Genomic DNA, 24332 nt, shown 5'->3' on the forward strand with positions numbered 1-24332 from the left:
ATTATTCTGGGACGTTGGTGTTTGCTGGAGAAAGACTGAGCCAAGGCTATTTCCCTCCTCACAGGTAGAAAATGTAATTGTTTGTATCATTTCTGGTCAAAGAAGACTTTTTAGAAAAGTGTTTTTCTCCTATTTTCAAATAATAGCAAATCTTGCGTTCTGTATGGTAGAATGAGAAATGCCAGAAAGCTCTCTTCCATCTGGAAAAGATTACAATATTTAGGGTGAGTCTTCTTGTAATATGCGTGCTAATGCTTTTAACCACTCTGAGATAGAGTTTCCGTGCTGCTGAAAATACTTGAGTCAACACGAGGTTATTTAAATGGTTCTCCGTAGTGAAGACAGTCTCTTTCAGAAGTGAAAGTTCTGTCTTCAGAAAATCACAGCGTGGCAGAATGCTACATTTATCTTATTTTATGACTGGAGTGGATGATAAGAGAATCCAGGTATAACTATAGAGTACTTTGTAGAAATTTTGAATGAGATCTTTTACTTTACAGTATCTGAAACTATTCTGAACAGCTGCTTTTACCCACAAGTTTCTTAACTGTAGGCAAAAGTACATCCAAGTAGTTCAGTTTCATGTCAAACTATTGCTTTGGTAGGATGACTAATGGTAATTTTCTCTAAAATATCTGGAAAGATAAGTAAAGGTATTTCTCATGAGTATAATCTCTATCTGCTGGCAGACATTTCCTTACTTTTATATGCATCAGAGCCAAAATATCCCCAGGAAGCCCAGGATATTTATGTCACTAATAAAGTACAGAAATCATTCTGAGTTTGATGATACCATTTTCTGTGAATGCAGAAATAGGGAAACCAGTTGTTCAAAACTGAAGAGACTGTAACCAACAGTCCTGATGCCCAAACAGTCAAATTTCAATTCCTCGGGGAATCAAATATTGATGTATGCAGCTGTATCTAAGAACGAGACAGCAATTTTTGGTTCATTTGCCTAGGAACCAGCACATCTCTTAACACAGCAAGATGAAAAATTGCATGAGCAATAGGCAAAGCAAGAAAGACCTCAAAAAATGTAGTTCCTCTCTTCGATACTATTTTGGTCAGTCTCTCTTTTCTTCTCTCTCTAAGTGTTAGTATTGGTTGCTGAAGAGATGAGTAAGGAAGAAACGCTTATGTGCAACTTCCATCAGTCCTGTGGGGAATTTGGGACTCTTCCTTGTCAAACACAGGAAAATGTAAGCAGTCTAACTGACAAGCAGTGAGGCTGGAAACTCTCTTGCCCAAAATTTTCTAGAGGGAAAAACAGTTCTAGTAAGTTCATCATAACTCGTTTCACGTAACCCTATGTGAAAGTATGTTAGAAGGAAGGAGTATGTTAGAAGGACAATAAATCTCATTTTATGTACCAGCAATTTATAGCTGAAAGAGAGGTAATGAGGTGTGATAAGTAAGTGAATCTACTTCTGCCATTTCTTTCATGCTGAAACTTAAGGTGTGATTGATGTTGACTTGTGTAACACTTCCTAAAAGTGAAACAAAACCTAGGTATCGTTGCTCTTCAGCCAGTTCCTTCACTGAAAGTTGCTTTGGACATTTATGTTCTGATTTTAGTCTTTGGTTTAGCCAGCAAATGTTCTGAAATATTTTGCTAAAGATCTGCTTTTCTGGAACGTGTGTGTTGATGTCAAGGGAAATCTGACCATGGAGTAGGGGAGTAGGTCTGTCTGGAGGCACTGATGTTGCTGTTATGTTTTGGTCAAAATCACTGAGAAAGCAGAGGCCTATGAAAAGGCTAGTTATAGCTCTTGGGTTTTTTTTCCTAACATGTATGACTCAAAACTTGTATTTTTATGATCATATGAAATACTTAATGGTAGGAGCCATGTCATGCATAGATCTATACCAAGTCATTAAAACATCGCCCTGAAGAGATGAACATGAAAACCTTTTTACCGCTGATTTCTTTTAAGTTGAACTTGCATAAGAGCAGCCAATATCCATACATTTTCAGCGTTGAATTGGAAGCAATCATTTTAAATATTTAGTAAAAAAATAAAATCCTCTAAAGCTTTTATTTCCATGCTCAGTGTATTCAGTTGTTTTTGCAGATGTATAAATGATGATGCTAGATGTGAAGAACTAATGTTAACTTGCAGGCCCAGATTATGTACCTGGAAATTTATGCGATCCTTAATTACCCCTAAGGTTTAAGTGCTAATATTGGCTATCGTGTAGATCTAAGATGCCCCGGGAACATGGCAATTCTGCTTGTCTGACTATATCTCATGTCTGCATTTCTTAAGCTAATCTTTTTGCTGTCTAAATTTTTACATGATAAAATAATGCTTTTCCCTTCAGTTCATTTACATTGAGTTGACGATCTCCCCCTCTCCACCTCTGTCTGCATTCCTCCAACCCCAGTGATATAAGTAGTGTTACGACTTCATAAGAAAAAATAATCAACAAGGAAGAAAATCTTTTAATATGTGTCCTTTCTAATAAGATCAAAAAACATCTTCGTTGTCATTGCCTGAGAAATAAGAGATTTTTTTTTGCTGGAATTTCTTATTGGGATAATGATGTTTTAAAATTGAGAACGTTGTTTACTGTCTTGCAATGATAAATGTGTGGTCATCATTTGCCTATGCTGATTTCACATTATAATTACTCACACAGATTAGATGTTTTGATCACAAATAAAAGAGCAGTCTTCTGTTTCGTGTCTGAAGACTGCCGAAAATGCAGAGTATTCTCTCAGTAGGTAAAGGTGAGCAGCATCTGTGTCCTTTTTTCTTTCTTCTTCTTCTTCTTTTTTTTTTATTTTATTTTTTTTTTTTTTTTAATGAATTTGGGCATAGGAGGACTTGAGACAAGAGCAGTCCTGTAAATGGATGTTTCCATGAGTTCCTGTGAGAAACAACTGTTCCTAAGCACTAGCACATCACATCACTGTGCTCTGTGCATATGTGTTTTTAAATAGAGACGGTGATTGCTTTTTTCTGCCAAAGTCAGGACACAATCTCCATATGACCGTACTTTTCAGGCTTACAGTATTTTCTGAAAAACGAGTTATTTCCAAGGGTGAAAGTATACTAGCAATTGAATATATTTTTTCCCCCTTTCTTTCAGAAATGTGTCTGTGGATTTGAGGCACATTCTGCCTACATCTGATTCAGAAAGCCACAAAATTAGAATCATATTCGTGCTTTGATACACCACTTGGTGTGTGTCATACGTCACTTCTCTTTTGCTGTACTGGAGAAATGAATGCTTATGAAAAGAAAATAGCATTGTATCTCTGTATTCACAAGTGCAACTCACGCTTCTGGTAGCCCTCCCCAAACTGGTAGGTGGAGGGCATGGGAAGAGCTGCTGGAGTAGAAGGAGCAAGCTGTCCTCACCGATGGAGGAAAGGGAACTTTGTGGTGAACTCCCCCTTACGCGCAGGCATGAAATTATGGCAACAGTGTGTTTTATAATTGGCAAAATAAATCAGCTCTTAAAACAGTAAACAATAAGATGAACACTGTAATCAAATTATTATACAAAGCACACTGCAGATAACCAGAACCTAATTCCTGGAATCATTACTTTCCCCTGGTATTATTTTAAAGAATTACAAGTTGCAGAAAGAGAATATTGTCTGTTGGATAATAAGGTTAGTAGCATATTATCTCATGAATTACATGTTCTGGATTCGAGATCTGGAGTTCGTTCTTAAAGTGCTTCCTTGTGTGATTACTGTCAACTGAACTGATTATTTTTTCTAAGCTATGATTGCTGAGAAATATCTCTTAACGATTTCATTACGTAATATAATATGGAAGCCACCTTCAAAAGCTACGTAAGCACTGTAACTGAGAAGGTCCAGCATCTGGGAAAATGCTTGGAGAGAATTTGTATGTTTTCGTACTTTTTTGCTTTTCTTCTCTGTAACTTGTTTCTTCAGTGTTTCAGATTTAAATCTTGGGGAGACTAAGGGTCTTCCCCAAATAAAGTCAAACTCATTCTTAATATAAGATTATTTTATTTATTTATTTTTTAATAATACTTTTGAAATAACACTTAAGGTCACTTGTCCCATTGCTACAAACTGGTAGGAAAAAGTAATTAAGTTGTTTTTTTTTTTTTTTTTTTTTTTTAAAAAAAATAAATATTCACAACCCAGAGCATAAATAATGAAAGTGTCTTCCTTTCTCGACTTGTTTTGTAAATTGGTCCTTCCTGGATGAAAAGGTCCTTTATAGACTCATTCACCATGATGAGCTGCAAATGTTACTAAGATTAAAGACCTCGATTTCATGGCTGTCTTTGTTTTTCATATGTCTAAATGACATTATCTTCAAGCTCATTTATTCTAGAAGGTTTAGAAAAGAGCAGCTTTCACCCAGTAATATAACTGGTGACCTTGCTCATACAAAAGAGAAAGAGGAATACCAGATAAGAAATTTTTCTATCAACAGAGTGGCTGAGAAGATAACACAAGTAAAGCAAATATATGAACAGCTGAAATAGGATTTAAATATTATTAAGGAGGTGGGTTCTGTGCTGGTTTGAAGAACTCTTTAGGAATGAAAAAAATATGCCAGAGTGAATAGTATGTCTAGTTGAAATAATTCTGTAGCTGGCACCATCCCTTAGCAGTGGGGTGTTTCTGATTTAGCCTTAAATAATTTTATAGTTTGAAGTTTGACAGTCTCCTAGTGCCTGTATATAGGAAAAAACAATTTATTGGTCAGTGTAGTCTGTAAAGCAACTTTTTGATGAGAGGGGATTTCATTATACAGTTTACTTAATTCTTCTTGTGAGGTCAAAGAAAGAGCATTTGAGAACATTAGGCAGATTCTGACATTGATGCATCAATTACTCCAAGATACTGAGCTTCTAAACATCTTGGCAGTACTGAAGATGCGTTTGCTGTAACTTAACATCAGATAACCAACACCTCTTGTTAGTGATATTGTCTAACTATCTGTGTCTGGAGTAATCCATATCACTAGCACTTCATCAGCCGTAAAGAGAGAACAGTTTTGTAGTCTGGTACTGAGTTAATGGCTGTTAGCATTGCATTAAGAGTGTCTGTAAAATATTCCTGAAAATATGTTATATTTAGCAACATTCAGGTACGTTCTGTTTGGTGTTCTAGTCCTCGGTTCCACCAAAATAGACAGTCCACCTTTCACTCGGTTGTCTGTGGAACTGATTATTTTGGGGCATCAGTATTACAATCTTGGCTAAGCATGGTTTTATAGTTTTGGCATATAAATCTATGCCAAATGCATAGCACCTCTGAATAAGAGTGGAGAAATTATTACTGTAGCATGAGAGTATAAAAAGTGTGACTTTTTTTTTTTTTTTTTTTTTTGGTTTCCTCTTTTGGGGATGATTGGAAGTGCTCTGTAAGGTGTCGTCTGTATATTTCAAAGGAGAAGAAAACATTTTTTCTGCTGTTTGTTTAACTTGATATTCTGCTTGATTTGAGGACCTCTTAGGAAATGCAGTTGTGCTATTGGAGTTAGGTTTTTTTCTGGGTAGGTGTGCTTGTAAAAGGAATGAATCCTTGTCTCAAGAGTTACTTAGATGGGTATATTTCCATGAATGCAGTCTCCCGGCTTTCTCAGAAACTTTCAGGCCCTGAATGTTTGTTGACTAAGATGTCAAAACAATACATAAAGTTATAGTAATAAAAATGTATTTGAAAATACAAATTGAACAGACAGTAGTGTTCTTCCCTCTACTGTGCTCTTCTCTTCACTGATAAACAGAGTAAAATTGAAATAGATTCAGGTAGCAGGAAAGAGGTGGTAGGTTGGCATAGTATTTTATTATTACATTGCCAGTTTACATTTTGCCTGGATGAATGGTGAACAAAATGTGTTTCTATGTATGCTTATTTTTGTGGGGAAAACAAGGACATGAGAAGCTCACAACTAAAAGATCAGTGGCTATAGGTAAGTTTTTACATTACAGAGCCTTTCTCAATGGAAGTTATTGATGCCTGTCTTGATTTCTGATGAGATTTTGTTAAAGATGAAGACTTTTGAAAGTATACATGCAAACTAGATACTGGAGTCGTTGCTAAATGTGGGACTGATGTTTCTAAGTAGCGTGGGATGCTTGAAATGGCTTGCCTTTGTTTCTCTCTGTGGTTGAACTCTACCTTCAGACCTGTAAGGATGGCCCATCAAAATGTTGTAGAATAAAAGAAAGTGCCACCAGCACCCGTTTGGTAGCGTGATTACCATCCTTCAGGATGAGATGTGCAGCTCTTCTGTCTCATATCCTTTTGGTCTCTTCAATGCAATTCTTAAAGAATACTCCGCATTTGTTGTTACAGTTATATGCCAGTTGGGATCCCAGTAAGGATTACCATCTGGAACTGGAGTAATAATAAACTATTTGTAATTGTTGTACTTGTATCTCAGTTGCAGAAGGGAGACTTGGCTGATTTAGCCCTTGCACAACTGTGTGTTTTCCTCAGAACTGCATGTAGTGTTACTACATGTTACTACGTGTCAGTTCCTTAAGACCTCTGTGAACTACAGCTGATAATATTTTACCAGAATTTTCAAACAGGTCTATGAGATTGATGGTATCATCTTACATTTTATGGATCAGCAGCAAATTTTCTTCCTTTTATTTTTATTTTTTTTTAACTAGATAAGAGAGTGTTTAGTTAATTAAATTATACTGCTTCAAAAACAAAGAACACAGTTGTAATGTGACAAATGTACTGTTTTAAAGCCAGAGGGGAGTCATCATCTGTCCTGGAAAATAAAATCAAATTTCTAATTTAATTTAAACTGCAGGATGAAATCAATGGTAGCTATTGGCCTGGTCATAATTTCTCTGCAGTTTTATATAAATACATAAATTCAGTTGACTGGCTCCTAATTTCTGTCCTCATAAAGGAGAGTATAATTAAGATTTCTGAATGTTATACTTTTCAGCCTACTATGTCAATTCAAAAATGAGAAGCCATTTCAGAACTCTCAGAAAAAGGCTGCCTAGTTTCATACAGCTTTTTTAAATGAGATTTATGGAATTATGCCAGTATTGTTTGTACTTTTTTCAGGAGAGCTAATCATTATCCATGATAAGTGATGCCACCTGTTAAAAGCAAAATGATAAAGCCCACTGCTTGAAACATGAAATACGAATTAGTTCCATTTCTTTGTTTCAGAAATATTTCTGCCGAGGAGGATAATTAAGCAAGGAAAATGAGTGCATTTAAGAGTATGCTATGTCTGGCTCGTATTTTCAGGATCACTGATGAGTCTCATGTTCATTTCATGAAAAATCTGTCCCATCTGTGCAGTTCTGATCTACTCATTGTTGTCACTGAGCACTGACATCTTAGCCTGCAGACTGAGCCTAAGAAAATAGGGTTTTTAAGGATAAAGACAATACTCTAATGCACTGTGGTTCTTTTGTTTTTCAGAATCCTCCAGCCATACAACAAGAACAATAATGGTAAGTATAGAGGAGTTACAGGTATAGAGCTATCTGTAGATATGATACTTTCTTGAAAACAAAGTGCACACTGCAGTATTCAATGTTGTTGTACAATATGGTTCCACTGTGGAGACCGAATGAGTCTGTCTGCCACCACAATTCGTGGAGAACCTTGGGGAAAAATCGTGAGGTTGAATAACTTAAGAAATCATAGTGCTGTTGGTTTGAGCACATGAATATCAGTTACAAGCCTGCTATTGGTTGCTTGAATGATTTTGGTTATGTTAAATGAAGGTTGATAAAATTTCTTGCATTTTATGTGTATCACATCTTTCGGAACATTGTTAGAGTTCAAAACATACACTGAGTAATTTCTTGTGTCAAAGTCCTGTAGAGATGGTTTCTAAATTTATTTTCAGTTTAATAATTCGGGTTTCAGAAGCAGAGAAATATTAAAAGATAGATACATCTTCAAAAATGAGATAAAAAAAAAAGTTTTCTCTACATAAAAATGTAATGGCTTTAGAGTCTCTCTTGGGTTTTTGTAGGGTGAGAAATTATGTCATTCTCTTTCTGTTTCAAACTCGTGTTAGAAGCCAAACTAAAATTTACATAAGGAAAACCTCTTTCTGGTTAGGAATGATTTGTGCCTGTCTTGTGGAGATTTGGGAGGAGGCGCATCCACTTCTGGAAAAAAGACCAATTTTTGGAGCAGATTTTGGAATTCCACAATAAAACCCAGCAGCACGTGACTTGGCTAGAGTCTGTGTTTATTTTCATTTCTGTAGATATCAGGGTATCCTTCAAATTTATGACCTCTTTTGCATGCATAGTATTTGTGGGATGTGTAAATTCCCACACAGGAACTTGATTCAACTAGGAGGAAAGGGTAAATATATTTAATTCATCATCAGTATTTATTAATAATCCCGTGCAAATGGGTAATAAATTTTTAAGGATCATAGATCACCAAATTTCAAAGCAGTGGAGACATGGCAGAAAAAAAGTGATTTTTTTTTCTTACTGAATATGATGTAATCCTTGTTCACCATGATTTTGGTTTAAATTATACTATTTCAGAATAAGATACTTAGGGTAATTCCACTATATTTCTATCCTATAAAAATTTGAAAGGGATTAAAACTTATTTTTCAATATTTTCTCAATTCTGCATTGATGTCAGGAAGAGAGCTAGAGTTTAATGCTGAACTGATGAAAAGTTGACTCTTCAGTTTTCTTTCCCATTAATTTTACTATAAAGAAGAAATCCTACATGAGTCTTCAGGATAACTCCCATTTTGACACTCTGTCTTTTCCACTAATGTATCTAAATATCTGTAAAACTGATGCAGAGAAATGTTTTCCCTTCCCAACACCCCCATACAAGTGTATCACCACACCAAAGTGTCAAAATTTGAAGAGGTGAGAAAGGTTTTTAAATAACTCGAGTTTTTGAGGTTCTTTAGTTGCGAGCCCTTCCAGACCCCTCTGCTGATGGCTCATGGGGAAATGAGGCTGCTTGTGCTCATGTTCTGCAGTCAAAGCAAAATGCAATCATTGTCTTTGCATTCAAGTAAATGAAAATACAATTAAAAACAAGTGTGCTACTAAGATGGTGTGAAAATGTCCAGTCCTCCCTGCAATCAAAACATGATTGAATGTGTAATGGAAAATTTCCTACTCATTTGTGAGTAGGAAGATTACATCAATCAGTAAAACCAGAAAATATGTATTATTCAGTGCATTAGAAATAGTATGAGAATATTCAATGCAGTAAAGTGCAGACACGTTAAAGCAATACTGTTGAGATCCATTTTTGAATGAGTACTGCAATAAATAATTACTTTTAAATAAGTTCCACTTTTTTCTGACTGACTATGGTAGCTATTATAATTGATATAAAGTTAATCTTTAGTCATACAGAATGAGAGAAGTATATACTGCCTAGGCTACTTTGTTGTGAAATAGCTTTTGTCTTATCAGAACACAGCAACTGAAATGCTTTTAAGTTGCATTTATAGGTGGTGAAATAACATAAGTAAGGCATTAAACCTGATCTTTTCTCTGAAGATACCAGTTTTATGGTTAAATCAAAGTGAATGAGGAAAAGAGTGCACTTTGCTTTGGAAAAGAAAGTACAGTTTTTTGAGAAAATTAAATTTACCTTTATTTTTTAAATCCCAAATGATTCTTTTTCTGTATTAAACTATGAAAATGATGGTTTCTTTTTTTGTTTTATTTTATTGTATTTTTTTTTAAATTCCTGTTCATAAGAAATCAAAAACTAGCTGTGTTTCTGTGTTTTGGGGTAGGCAGGGGAGGGAGGATGTGGTCTTCTAAATTTCAAGGATAAAATAAATTTCCTGTTACTCTGTAGATAAATATCTGGGTTACTCTTTTTTTTTTTTTTTTTTTTTTTTACTTACTGGTGTAAGGATTGCCAATAAATATTTACTTCAAAATGCTGCTTTTAAAGACATGGTTTATCCAGCAGTTTTGTGTAGCTTCCATGAAGTATAGAGGCTGTAAGCATTGTAGTATTTTAGCAAAGATGCCTTGGGAAGTCAACAGTATATATTTTTTTTCCCTGCACAGAAAGGTCATTGACTTGGGTTTTCAGCATTATAACTGTTCTGCATATTTTATGAAAGGTTAGATAGTAATCAAGAGGTAGATTCAAAAGTAATACCTGTATTCTGTGACTATTTGGTTATTTTTAGTTTCTTGTACATGCTCTAGTGTTTGAAAATATATATTCTTTTTAAATAGCCTTCAGATTTCTTAAGTGAAATTCTATGGCCTAAATAAACGTTTGCCTGCATATGAGGTCTAATATTTCTGTTGCAGTGCTGAAGTCGGTTTGGAGACCCCTATAAACATGTTTTGTAGTTTTTCCATTTTTCTTGAATCTCCATGAATGAATAAAGCAAAACAAGACAAAATGTTTATTAGAGATATAAAGCTAATGCATAATAAGAATACCTACCCAGGTGTTGCAAAACAATCATTACTTCATTCTAAACTTAACATAATTCTAGACTTGTTTTACACCATGTAAAATTGGGTCAGTGCTAAACTGAACAAATTGATATGAATTGAATCATCTGAACATGTCTGATTTTTTTTATAGAGATTTTTTTTCTTTCTCCATACAGACAGTTTCCTTTGCTCCCTTTGATTTGATTGATTTGTTCAAGGATGAGACAAATGATTAGTCCTGAAATAAAAAATTACTCATCTAAGTTGCTGGGGTAGTTTTTCTTTTTTAAGCATGCGAAAGAACACAGGATATCATAAATTCAAGGCTACATAGAAATTTATGATAATCCAATTTAACATTTTTTCAATCACATCATAGATATTCCCGCTAATGTTTACCTATGTAATGCCTCTTAGTGCTATATATTTTTTATTTCAAGATTGGATATCTTTTTTGAGTCTCCAGATGATGGCAAATGTACCAGTGATTCTCAACACATAAATGTTTGGCCATTATAAATTGAAAAACTTGTAGATAGGGAACTAGAATATGATCTGGGATCTGGGTCCCATTTCCAACATTTTTACAGGATTCTTCCATGACTTTGCAACAAGTAGTTTACCTTATGCTTAGATTTCCTCTTAAGATCTGGTCAGGATATGAGATTTACCCTGGAATAACACTTTTAACCAATGCTTAAAGTTAATTCTGTATTGATGTGCTCTTCCTAATGGGGATCATATCTTACATTGTCACTTTTAATATAAGATGTTTGCAGTATCTTTGCAGGTGTCTTCAGAATAGAATTCAAACTTGGCTGGACTGGTAGCTGTCACTATAACATGAATGACATATATAGTGGCAACTGATTCCTGTGTGTTCCCAGGCTCGTCAAAACCTCAGGCCTAGTGTCTTGTATTGAAAGCTCTTTATTTAGAATTAAATAAATAATTCAATTCATTATCCTGGAATTAATGCTGCTGCTTTCAGAAGATTAACAAACACATTCTTACATAGCTTTTGGAAAGGGAGTATTGCATTCAATGAACAGTGGAAATGTCTTACATGCTTAATAGGAAATGAGTTTTTGTCTGTATAAACGGGAAATTGAGGTATCTCACAGGTGAGTTTTGATTAGCACCACTTGCAGGCACTCTTAAAATCCGTCCTTCACTCTTTTCTGTGAGTGAAATTTCCAAGAATATTGCCTGTAGAAGAATGATAATTTAGCAGGGGACAGGGGAAATTGTGAAGACACTGTAACAAACAATTTTCTCATAAATTCCTCATGAAAAACTTGTTGAAGGGCTTGAAAAGATTGCCTTTGGTCTCAGAAGTCGGTGAAGATGTATTCAGCTTCTGTTTCACGTATTCAGATGTATTCATGCAGACCTGTTTACTGCACAGAAGTGTTCAAAGAAGTAACTCAGTGTTGCCTTAAATATTTGTGTCCTTCATTGGACGTAGCACGTGACATAAAGACCCCACGGAACAACTCCGTGTTCCCTCCCATAGCTGTAGAGCAAACTGGTGAGTGCTTTGTTTTCGCATCCAGCCTTAAATTTATAGACAACACCTTAAAGCAAGTATTGTCAGGATATTTCTTTTTGTGAGACTTGAACTCAAGTTTTGGTGTGAAGATGCTTTTCTAGCCAACTTGTACTGCATAAGCTGAGAAACATGAGAGAAGCATGAGAAACTTCAGAGAAGTTACTTGTTGTGGTACAGGGGCGTACTCTAAGTAACCACTTCCCATTTAGCTTTAGCTTTACCTGAACTAGGACTCCTGGGTTTAGTTTCTTAGTCTTGTGAGGTTTCTATTTCAAGTGCACTCACAAATAGGTTTCTCATAATGCCTTTTGGGTGTGGAACAAATGATGCCCTATAAATACAGAAGATTTCAAAATGTGTATTGGTTGAGGTGAGGAAAAACTTCTGAGAAAGGAGTCAAGAAGTGTGGAGAAAGATTTGTCTGACTTCTAGCTGGTGAGGTCTGTATAAGCCTCCCGCCAAGGCACAAAGCAGCGGTGATTTGTCACTGCTAGGTGGAATCCTAATCTCAGCAGTTTTATTGTAAAATGATAGCATAGCTAGCTTAGGAACAGTATAAACAATCAAAATCAAAATGCCAGCTGTGAGTTGCACGTGATTAAATTATTGTAGCTTTCTGTATGTATGCACGTTCTCTGATCGAGTGGGTAGATCCTGTGGTAGCTTAGAAAGTATTCAAACTATATAACAAGGACTTCGTATGAAAGGTCTGCTTGCTTTGGGTGTTGACATTAGTATGACAATGGCATTGCATATTCATTTTTATAAAAAAAAGGTAAATATATTTTTGAAAGGAAGTGATAAACTGATTTTCTATTCTTCAATTGCTCAAGAATTTTAACTGTTCTGATTAAATAGAAATTAAAGGCAATGTGGTCCCTAGCGCTGGAGAATAATTATCTTATTTTCTCTTGTCTTTAAATACAATATAATTAATTTCTTCAAATAACTTGAAAGGACTGGGGCAGAAGGGAAAAAAAGGGAAAACTAATCCATATGATGCAATGGGAATGAGATGATATCGTAACCCTTGCACTGTTTTCTGTACTGTTATATCTTGCCTGCAACAAGTTCTGTCTAATAAAAGTAGAAAAAACAGAAGTTCAGAACTAGTAATGAGATCTGCCTCTGCCAGGGGGTCTGAAAAAACAACTACGTTTTTCCATGAGGCTCAACTATTCATGTGGCAGGGTTCATGCCACAGGAAATGCACTTCCCATACCTTGTGCGTTTCCTAAATGTGTTTTGCCTGTGCTTGCCTGTATCTCGAGTAAAGTTGTATTAAAAAGGAACCTGGGAAAAGATAAAATCTATTGTGTTTGAGAATTTAAATGCATTTCTGAACGGGGAAACACAGCAAAAATTTTCCCTTTCGGTCCTTGAAAGTTTCTCTATAATGTATAGTACTGTCCATTGCCAGGCAAAAATAAATAGTTTGGAGGTACTATAAAATCTGATCTATGACAGATTTTTCTGTGTATGAATTGAGTTTCTAGTTTCATCCAAACAATGTATTTTATCCTGAAGTTATTCTAAATAACAGCTGAATTGCTTCTATTAGTATGCCCTTTCTTTCTTCCTCCCCACCAAAACCAACACAAAAAACCATCAAAACCAAACTGCAGTCTAGGCACTTAATGAAAACATGGGGGAAAAAAATTAAGCAAATGTGTAAAGAGACTGCAGTGGAGGATTTACAGCCCTAAATATGTGCAACAGAAACTGAAATTACCATAAACCTTATTTGTCTGTGAGACAAAGGAATGTAATTTAGGTCTAAGAAAGTTATCTGTGACTCACTTAAATTTGATGTCTTGTCACCCTTTCTATTGTTGTATGTGTTTTCACATCAGATCTAAGAAGTCAGAGGGGAGATTGTTCAGTTATTTGCTCAGTGTTTGTTCAGTTAAAATAATGAACACTAAATTTTTCCTGCAACGTATAAAATTTCTTCTACTGGAGGGAGCAAGTGGTCTGGGTCAGGGTATGTTGAGGGTTGCAACGTGATGTGAACGTAATACATGGGATATGAGTGGCAGAATTTCATGGGGGGAAACAAAGCCCTTATTTTCTATTTTCAGCTGTTGTATTCTCATCATATGATTTGAGAGATCAGTTCTGAGTTCTGTTCTGCTAGTCTTTGTGCATGTTACCAGCCTTTCCTCACTCAGTGCAGTTGTTGCCCTAACTGGAGGCTACTTATGTGAATGTGCAGAATTCTGCCCGTTTAATGAACTTTACGAAAATGCTATCTTTAATGAGACTACTTGGTATTATTTCATCAAATATTTCTTCCTAAGAAAACATGATGCTGAATCCATGTTAGATAAAGTAAGCAGAAGTCTCATTGTTATATATTGTTAGAATATAAAATATCTGTTTGGATCAAATGGTGTTATTTCTAAATCCTGCTAGCAACTGACTGTGTGTCAAATAAGACTCTAATTTCCAAAATTAATATATTCATAGCTGGATATGCTTCCAAAATGCAAACTGTAGATTGCATAGAAAACAACATTTTTATTCTCTACCTTTCCATATATCAGAAGGCAGCCTCTCTCATTAGATTAAAGTACTTACTGTCTTTAAATCTTGTTGCACAATTATTCCAGGTAAAGGTATAGTGGAAAATTAATGCATCATGTTATGTTTAATATTATCTGTGTTAAAATAAAGAGAGCAGTTTTGCAGTCATTTCTAGTATAAAATGACTTGTGAGTGAACTTAAAACTATAGTGACAGGTAATATAAAGAGGTAATATAAACATTTGTCATCCTGTTTCCATTTAAGTTAGCAGCAGGACCAGGCCACTTGTCTTATACTGGTTTGGGTTATAAAAAAAAAAAAAAAAAAAAAAAACGCCAGAGAGAGTGAGGACCAAAGAAGTGAGAAGTGTGGATCATTTTAGTTATTAAAAAAGAAGTGGTATAGGTCATTGTTGGGATACTAAGTATTTACTCAGGAAAAGTGAATTCTTTTTCTAAATCTAGAGATTTTTGTTGAAGACCTGCATTAGTCATGGCGTTGCTTTGTATCTCAATTTCTCTTTGTATAGAATGGCATTAGCAACAGTTATTTTAAAGAGCTTTCAGAACTGGAGACGAAACAGCGCTCTCTGCAACAGACAATCGGAGGGTGTTATCTGACCCTCAGAGACTTGATGAAGAAAAGTAGCTGGTTTTTTTTAGTATGATTGTGTGTAGGCTGCCCTTAAGAGCAGATTTGGTTGACAGAATTACGCTCAATCTCAGGCAAATATTTTTCCCATTTTTTGTTATGATTTCAGCATGCTGCTCCCCATGTTCATATGACTAATGGTAAGGCCTTGCAAGCCACTGCAAGTGCCATTAAGACAAGCACCATTCCGGTGATCAAGAGGCAGAGGCAAAATTGGCTTGATGCTTCAGATGATGGTTTCTTTATAGCTACAGAAGAGACCAGGTAAGAGAAATGAAAGCTAAGCAGGGAATGAGGTTTCACTGGGTACATGATATTGATCCACTATTTAAATAACAGTTTTTGTCATTATTACCTGAAATTGCATTACAACGAAGAGCAATGGCACATCAGAACATACACCCAATTTTGCATTTCTTGTGTACTAATATTATCAGCATACCCTAACAAGACTTGTTCAGTCAGGACACTTATCTGTGAAAAGGATTAGAGCTTTTTAATTCTTACTGATTGTACATCATATTCAGTGAAATTTTAAGGCCTCTCTGATCATTCAGCAAAAGCTAAATGAATCTAAAACACAGGTTCCACTCTAAAATTTTCAGATTTTTTTAAAAAATGTGTGTGTGTGTGTATATATATATATATATACACAAAAAAATGTGTGCATGTGTGTGTGTGTATACATATACACACACACACACACACACACACGTATATATAGATACACATATACACACAGTGGACAATAAAGGAAAATATAGCAGACAGCACCTCTTCCAGGATAGATATTTTTTTTTTGAACTAAGATGATTGTCTTTTTCATTCTCTCATTTAGAGATTAACTGGTAGAATTTAATAGACGCCAGCTTTTCCCAATAGAGTTTGATAACACAGAAGAGTCGCTAGCTTTCCGGAGGCATCTCTTTTCCTTTGCTCATCTGTGAAGACCTGGCTGACTTGATTAAATTCAGACTAAGACAAGAGGTTATAGTCTGTTCATGTAACCTGTGGTTACTGGGCACATTATTTAAAAACCTTTATAATCTTGCTTAACTTAAAGCAAGAAGATTATTATGGCAAGTAATATCAGCCTGCTCTTCAATTGTGTGATTATTACCTGAGCCTAAAAGGTTGGTGGTTGAACAGAAACGTAAATAATAAAATGAGGGAAGAGAAATAACATAAATAAATATGCACATTTTCCTTGTTTAGCTCCATAGTTCATTCAGTTTATGGTAAAAGCTTCTAGGGAAGTTAAAATACTAGTATGTGAAAATTTGGTGGATATTTCAAGACCAATTAAATATGATACTTTATTTTTCTTTTAAATGAGGAATTCAAAGATTCAGAGAAATTGCTGGAAGGATGATGAGCTCTTAGACTTGTGTTTCGCATCTACCCCAGGTTGCCAGTAGTCACTATTTTGAGAATTGTTCGGTAGCCTCTATACAAAGAGCTTAGTAATATCAGACTAATCCCTAGTGGCTGTTCTGTCTCAAAGTGAGGCTGCTAACCTAAACCACTGGTTTGGAATTTTAAGAATATGGAGGGGGGTTTTGTTTGTTTTTATAGAGTTAATATAGAGAGGTGCCTGTTAAAGGATGAGTTCAGGATCTCTTTCCCCATGATCTCAGATGTAGCTCAGATGACTGGCTTAGACCGGGTGTCTGAATTCTATTCTAGGTGTCTGAATTAATGAGAGATGAATCTGGTCTTTGGAAAACACTCATGCATGACAACCTTGTCTGTTCCCATTCTCACAAATCCCCCTTCCCCCCTCCATGGCCACGGTCACCATTTCTGACCAGGGTTGAGGTGTGGCAGCAAGGTGAGAGCTTGCACTGCCTCCATCTATGCTCCAGATCATTAGAAGTTTAAAGACCAACGCTTGAGGTGTCTTTGCACGGGGAACTTAAGGCAGTTAGACCTCAACGACAGCCCTCAGAGAAGGAGGAGGTTTTAAAAACGGGCCCGTGGGCCCGTGCTGAGAGCAGTGCAGCAGGGAACGTTCAGGGACACGCAGTGGTTGAGCAGCCCCATTGCGACCTCCCCCAGTCTGACAAGACTGTAGGTCAGTGCAAGTGCACGTGCGTGCTTCTTCCTTCTGTGATAGCAACGCACAAGGAGTAACAGTGCCTCATTCGTACTCATCTTCAAAACTGCAACTGAAGGGAGGCAGCGACTCTTTATCCCTTGAAACACCCTTTCACGCAGGATCTGTTCCTTCTCTCCCACAGGTCTTTTCTTTTTTTCCCAACCGATCCCAGCTGATTCCTTCCCAACCCCGGGGGTACACTCTCCTTTCTTACCTTTTCCTTTAACCTTTGATTCCCTCTACTCCTGTTCCAAGGTCATTTGGAAGAGCTCTCCTCTCAGCTCTCACGTGCCTCCAGCCGTTACAGTGGAAAGCACCTCCCGGTCCGGCTGTTGGGAGTGTCCCTATGCCCACGATGACAACTGAGAGGGGGAAGAGGAAGGAGTAGGCATGAGCCCCTTACGTTCCTGAAATGACAAGAAGTCAACCCCTCCTTTGCTAGGAGCACACGTAGCCGCGTGTGGCCGTGGCAAGCTTGACTGCAGCATGACAGCAGGGGGAAGAGATACCTGGGCAGGAGGGGGCTTTGAGGAAGCAAAACACAATTTATCCACCCCTGTCACAGCTTGAGAAGAAATTGCTGCCAGTTTGCAGCTGTTAGGTGTTTAAATTTGTGCTGAACACTCAGCTCAGGAGTAATCGTCCCATTCAAGTCAAGGTACTAGCTTGTGCTTTGAAGCACATGTTTACGTATCATGCTGCCTCAGGATCCCATCTATTTTATAATGTATATTTATTTATTAAAATATGCATAAAAAAGACATGCTAATTACAGTCTACAAAATGAAAAATATTTTTTGGATATAATGTTTTGTTTGCAATAACAGATAATAATTTTAATTTCTCTACCCGAAAACATTTTTGTTTGTAGAATGAATTAGTTTGTGATGAGTGTTTCTATAAAATAGCAGGAAGGCAGTTTGGAGGGTAAATTCTTTTCAGATGTTTAGCTAAAAAATAATCATGCTATGTTAATTGGTCCGTATTATCTGAGAAAATAATATAATACTATGGCCGCTAAACTAAATGCAGTGCTAGTCTATTTTGTGCTAGCCAACCCAAAGATGCTCCATCCAAAAACCTTCCTGGCACCTGCACGAGTCCAGCTCACTTGGGGTTCCAACACCAGCAGTCAGTCGCAGGATCAGGGCAGGGGTTGGTTTTCCTCAGAAGAACAGGTGACACTTCAGGAACACTTAGCTTGACGTTACATTGTAATTTTGTGTTAAACTTTGCTGAATTTAACATTTTTTGCATAGTTCTCTTTTCTTACTCTTTTTGAACGAAATTCAAATCCTTACTGTGAAATAGCTTGCTCAGTATTTTATTCTAAAGTGCAAAGTCTGTTTACACAATTCATCGAAAAATCACTTTTTAGAGAGCCTTATGCCTATCACTATTTAGCAAGGGAGCCCCCTTATTTTTTTAATATATCTAGATATTAGCTGCTAGGATTCTTCTAGTGCTATGTATATGCTTTAGGATCAACCAGAAGCCTCATAACTATAAAAGAATTTTGTTCAGAGACATTGTACTAAATCACTTGGGCTATAAAAACACTTTTCGGGTTTTATTCCTCCTTCATTGAAATCTGCTATAATGCAGATTCTATTGTAGATCCTGTTGGAGGTTAGTGATGAAATAATTATGTTATATGATATTGGATTCTTCATATTGTATTACCGTTCTGGGACTTAAATAATAATGGAATAAATAGGACCATTCATATTATGGTATCCAGCCGTTTAATAAAAATGTAATATATCAGCTTAATATCTGTTAAATTATACAGGACATAATCATAATTTATGAATAAAATTAGTAATATAATTGTTGGTTATCATGGAAAATGTGTCTGCTGGTTAAAACTTTACTTCACAATTCTAGGTATGCAGTGTGCATACAGTTCCTATGCGCGTGCTTTGTCTATAAAAGAATATGTGCATGCTAATGGTCACACTTGTTTAGGAGCACCTAAGACATTGTGTGGAAAATGATTTTTTTTTCCAGCATTTGCATTATAAGAAATATATGGAAATTTTGACTGAATGGGTTATAGCAGCAGATTCCATATGCTTTCCCTTCATGGGCCAAAAAGCATATTTGCATATAGAACTACTGTTGAATGACTCGATGCTTGTTTCCTTTCAGTGCTGAAGCAGTTAGAAATCTTCTCACGGTAAGTGCAACTCCATTGGGAATGAGTTAACTACAAATGTTAAAATGAGAACATGATCTTCAGTTGTTAACAGCAGACATTGCTTCCTTTTTGCTGATAAAATCATGCATCCCTGAGGCAGCATTATATCGGCAGTTTTCCTATCTTCACATAACGTTCTTTCTCCAAAATAAAAAGCTTCCCTTGGTTTGCTGAGATACTATGTAAGGAATTTACAATTGCAATGATAAAGTTATCTGATACCACTTTTTATTTATGCATGTCTCCTAGCACACACAAGAAGCTTAAAACCAAAGTTGCATGTTGAGAAACAAAGAGTGTGTGAGGCTGATATGCTAACTTTGGCAAAACGTTGAGTCTTGCTTTGTCATGTGTGGTCTGGTTCTCTTGCAGAATTGGGAGAGACTAATTCCAAAGCTGATAGCCCTTTTCTGTGCTCCTACATACACCACTAATGTCCTTAGCTGTGTCAGTGTAAACCCTAACCTGCCCCTTTAAAAGCAAACTTAAATCAGGCAAATCAAACTCTGATAAGTATTACCAACATTAATGGTGATGTATATGCTGCCATTGCCCCTTTTCTCTCCTGCGTGTGTTTTAGTCTATGCTTAGATGAAGTCAGCTCCAGTGTTTGAGTTACCACATGCAGCGTGTTGCTGGGAGAAAAGGAGAAATTGGAGGAGTAAGGCCCCACTAAGTAGGGTCCATATTACAGAGCATAGATGCAGGTGTGGATCAAAGTCAAAATTCCAGAGGTAATTACTGTTTCTTCTTTTGCTTCACAAATACAATTTCATATCACAGAAATGCTCATCATCACGTTTCTTTTATAATTTGTGCTCAACTAAGCACAAAAAATTGTGCACCAAAGTAGTGTTTTTAACATACACTCAGAGATGACCTCCACTTTTCACAAAAATGAGGGAATTTGATTTGAATTTTAATCCTGTTTTTGAACTTCACTGTACTTGGATTCAGGGCATAGTGCATTTTCATTCTTTATTTGCATGGAACTGGCCATTAGACCCTTACCCTGTAATGAACTTGCATGAAGATGCACGGCTGCACTCTTGGAGAATCAGTTGCAAGCTTGAGTATGTTATACACCAACTACTACCCTCTAATCAAAAAAAAAAAAAAAAAAAAAAAAAAAAAAAAAAAGTCTCTGAGGATGTACTTTTCTGGTTCCTTTACTTTTGCTGTATTATATAGTTGTCATACATGTTGAAAAGCAGGATTATAGAATTACAATGTATCCCTTAGAAATAGGTCTAATCCTCACTGATAGGATTATAAATATCTCATTCATTGGCTACAGCTGAGTACAGTTCAGCTCACAATCATTTCCAGTCACTGTGACAATACTGCAGATTGGAAATTTTGGGAGGAACTCTCCTTGCTCCAATTTAGGAGCAGCCCACTTGGCTAACTGGGTTAGAAATGTTATATACTTATCAGAGTGAAAATACATATTCTAATAGTTACTGTGGGCTGTTATTTTGACTTTATTATTTAGTGCGGACTGCTCATGAATGCCACGCATTGTTCATACTTTATAAATTGTAATTCTTCCCTGAGCTCTAACTGATGTACTGTGATACAGAATCACAACCAGCAGTACAGAAACTACTTCATAATCTCTTGCCATTTGTTCTTCATTGAGTAGTTTTCATGGACCTGTATCTGTTTTCTTTTGCTAATCATGTACTTGTGTTTCTCCTTTGGCTCCTTTCACACAATTACTAAATGAAAGTAACACTGCTATGATAATGCTAAAGGTTATTATATTTTACAAGCAGGATCATTTCTTGAAAATAAAATCAACCTGAGTTGAAGGACATGCAAGATCTTTTTCTTTTTTTAAACATATAAAAATAATAACAGGTATATACTTGAAAAACAAACCCAGAACAGCAGCATTTCACCTACTCTAATTTAATGTTTTGACAAAGAGTTCAGGATAAGTTATACCATTGGTTAGAGCTAGTAGGATTAGAGTGTAGATGATGATAGGAATTTTGCTTTTTCAGTCTCCAGAACAAATGAAATACAACCATTTTGCTTTGGAGCTATGTATTAATCTTCTTGTAGCTTAAGATGCAGTTCCAGTGCCAAGCTACTCACCCTATTTGAAGCTATGTAGTAAGAGAAGCTACACAATAAGCTAGATAGATAAGCACTTGGGAAAACTCAATCCAGTTTCCTGCTCTGTCACAGATTCCTGTGAGACCTCAGGTAGAGCTTTTAATTCCATATCTCAAAGGCCTAACTCCTCATATCAAAATGAACAATAATACTTTCTTTTTTTGAAGATTTAGGGTAATTCTTTATGTGCCTCCATTCCCTGTCTGAAGAGTCAGATTAATAATACTCGATTCTTTCAGAGGACTGCTGTACACAAAACACGTCAGAAGTCTTATAGTACAGTCTTCTTTCAAAGAGCACTTCTTACCTTTACTGGTAATAAAATCTCAGGGAAATGCAGTCCGCAGGAGTTCAGAAGCTACATGCTGAACCTGGTTGATTTGTTAGCTTGAGGAGTGTCCTCACTCAGTAGCAGGTGAAAATTAATTAGTTCACAGCTTCTATAATGACAGCTATGAGACTAAAGGTAAGAACAGATGGTTGCAAATGACCTAGTTACTGGTGCCTAAAAAGTCACACAGCTGAATCCTGCAAAGTGGTCTTGTAGGATTCTCCTGTTGTAAGCAGAAACTCAGATATGCAGACTGTTGTATGGTGCCTTAGATACCAAAGTATATTTTACAATTACTTGGAGCCTGGATGTGATTAGTTCATGTGACCGGGCTAAAGAGCGCTGACACATTCAGCTCTGTTACTTGACCATTTGCAATCATCTCTGCTTTCTTTGACAAGTCATTTCACATTCAGACAGCAACTACAGAGGTAGCCATTTGAGAAGGGAAATGTAATTTCTGAAATGAGACTATTTGCAAAATTTTATTGTCACCGGAAACTTGCAAAAAATAAATTCAGACTTAAAGGAAACACAGTGAGGATGATAAATGCATTAAGCTTTGTCTTAAACACAGATGCTGGTGGAAGAAGCTCCTTTATAAATACTTAACTTTTCCAGAAACCTCACTCAGTTAGACATTCCAGGTACAATTCAGCAAAGCTTTTAAACGCATGTTTAACTCCCACTGAGTTCAGTCAGTCAGCTAGAGTATGTCAGAAAGTCAGTAATATACTTGATATGTCAGGTGTTAAATTAGGATGTCACACAATTCTTTTAACCTGTTTTCTTATTAGTAGTCGACAAACTTTGAATTTCCTGCAGTATGGTTGGCCACTTCAAAAGGTTTTTCTTCAGAAGCTATCTTCTGTGTTTGTGCGAAGGATTTGATGAAGGTGAACCCAATCCTCTTTACTGGATGTTTTAACTAAAAGTCTTAAGGTTGAGCTTTTTGTTAGCTTGCTGCTGACCTTTTCCTCAAAATACAGATCCCCAGTGATAATGCGTCCTCTTGTAATACTTGGTTGTCTTCTACTGTGGAAGTTAAAAGCAATTTGTTTCTGAAAAAGAAGAAATTTTTACACCTGTGTATGTGAAGCCAATTTCTCTATTAAAGGTCTTGGGAAATGTACAAGATAATGACAAAAATGTTAAATTATCAGAAAAGTGTAGTTACCTGTCATTTTGAGGTATCAAAGAAAAGGGTAATTCTCTAGATAATTATACAGATGTTATCTAGAGCAAAGTATGGTATAACACTAGTTCAGGAGTAAAATTAATCTCCTCCCATTATTCCTATGTGGCATAGAAACTTATCACATTAAATCTTAGCTATTTATGATTGAAACCCTCAAACACTGCAAAATATCGGTATTTTTTCCTTTTTAAAATTTCTGTACCATGTGAACAATAATAATTAAGAATTATTTATTTGAAGGCAGAGAAATATGTCTCAATAATTTGCATGTAAATATAGGAACTAGGTAAGTCCTGTGCCGAACACACTGTTGTTGCAATTAAATGCCAAAGAAGATAAGACCATACTGTGATGAATAGGCTGGAAATACAATAGCGGTGAAATTCAGTCTTAAAATTCACACAGACCTGAACTCTAACTTTAATTTACAAGCTGTCTGTCTTTTTTAGGTTCTTAATTTAAAATTATCACTAGAGGACTTAATTCTGAGCTAGTCTTATGTTTTAGTGTTTATATTTAACCATTTTTTCTTTTGTATTTTTTATCTGAGAGGACTTTTTAATGCAATAACATTTTTTAAAGGCACAACCCTATGCTATTAATGTAAATGAGGCTGCTAAAAACAAATGGTAGTTGGTCTGTCTTTTGTGAAAAGATTTCCATAAGTAACTGCGTATGGATTTTAAATGTAAAATACCAAAGAGAACATAATGTCTGAGACAGTGAAAGTCAATCATAAAGATAAATATCTGTTCCTGTCACACAATTAAGGAGATGCTGAAGACTAGTTTTATTACTTGTGCTATGGATAGCAGCTAAAATATTTACCTGACAAAATACAATAGAAGGGATATGCTAGAGGTAAACGCACAGATCTGGACTTTGAATCTCTTTCCTTGCCTCTGTTGCATGCTCTGAGACACTGGACAAGTTATTCAATCTCTGAGAAGCTCCACTTTTTTTTCTGTAAGCTTGCATAATACTAATGCATTGTATTACTAATACATTACTACTGTAATGTATTACCTACCTCCAAGCATATTGTGCAGTTTTTAATTAAGCAGTCCAGCATACACTATGAGCTACTGAAATGAAGAGTGGAGAGCAGCCAAAGTGTCAGAAAGTGAACTTAGACTTTCAATATTTTGAATATTAGAAAAAATACCTGATCTTTGAAATGAAGATGACTGTACTATTTAGTGTATCAAATCATTCTGTTGTCAAACCTTCCTCTACTGATGCCACAGTGC

The 24332-nt window shown here is 36.0% G+C and overlaps 1 protein-coding gene across 1 annotated transcript in view; it reads left to right on the forward strand.

Annotated features, from left to right (window-relative positions):
• Nucleotides 1-24332, forward strand: part of MTA3 (metastasis associated 1 family member 3) — a 139985-nt gene that overhangs the window by 106234 nt on the left and 9419 nt on the right. Inside the window, exons 17-18 of the mRNA XM_062573590.1 lie at nt 7409-7440; nt 15241-15395. Coding sequence (XP_062429574.1) covers nt 7409-7440; nt 15241-15395 — 187 coding nt within the window. The remainder of the gene's footprint in view (nt 1-7408; nt 7441-15240; nt 15396-24332) is intronic.

Source organism: Rhea pennata, chromosome 3 (assembly GCF_028389875.1).
Source record: "Rhea pennata isolate bPtePen1 chromosome 3, bPtePen1.pri, whole genome shotgun sequence".
Lineage (NCBI taxonomy): Eukaryota > Metazoa > Chordata > Aves > Rheiformes > Rheidae > Rhea > Rhea pennata.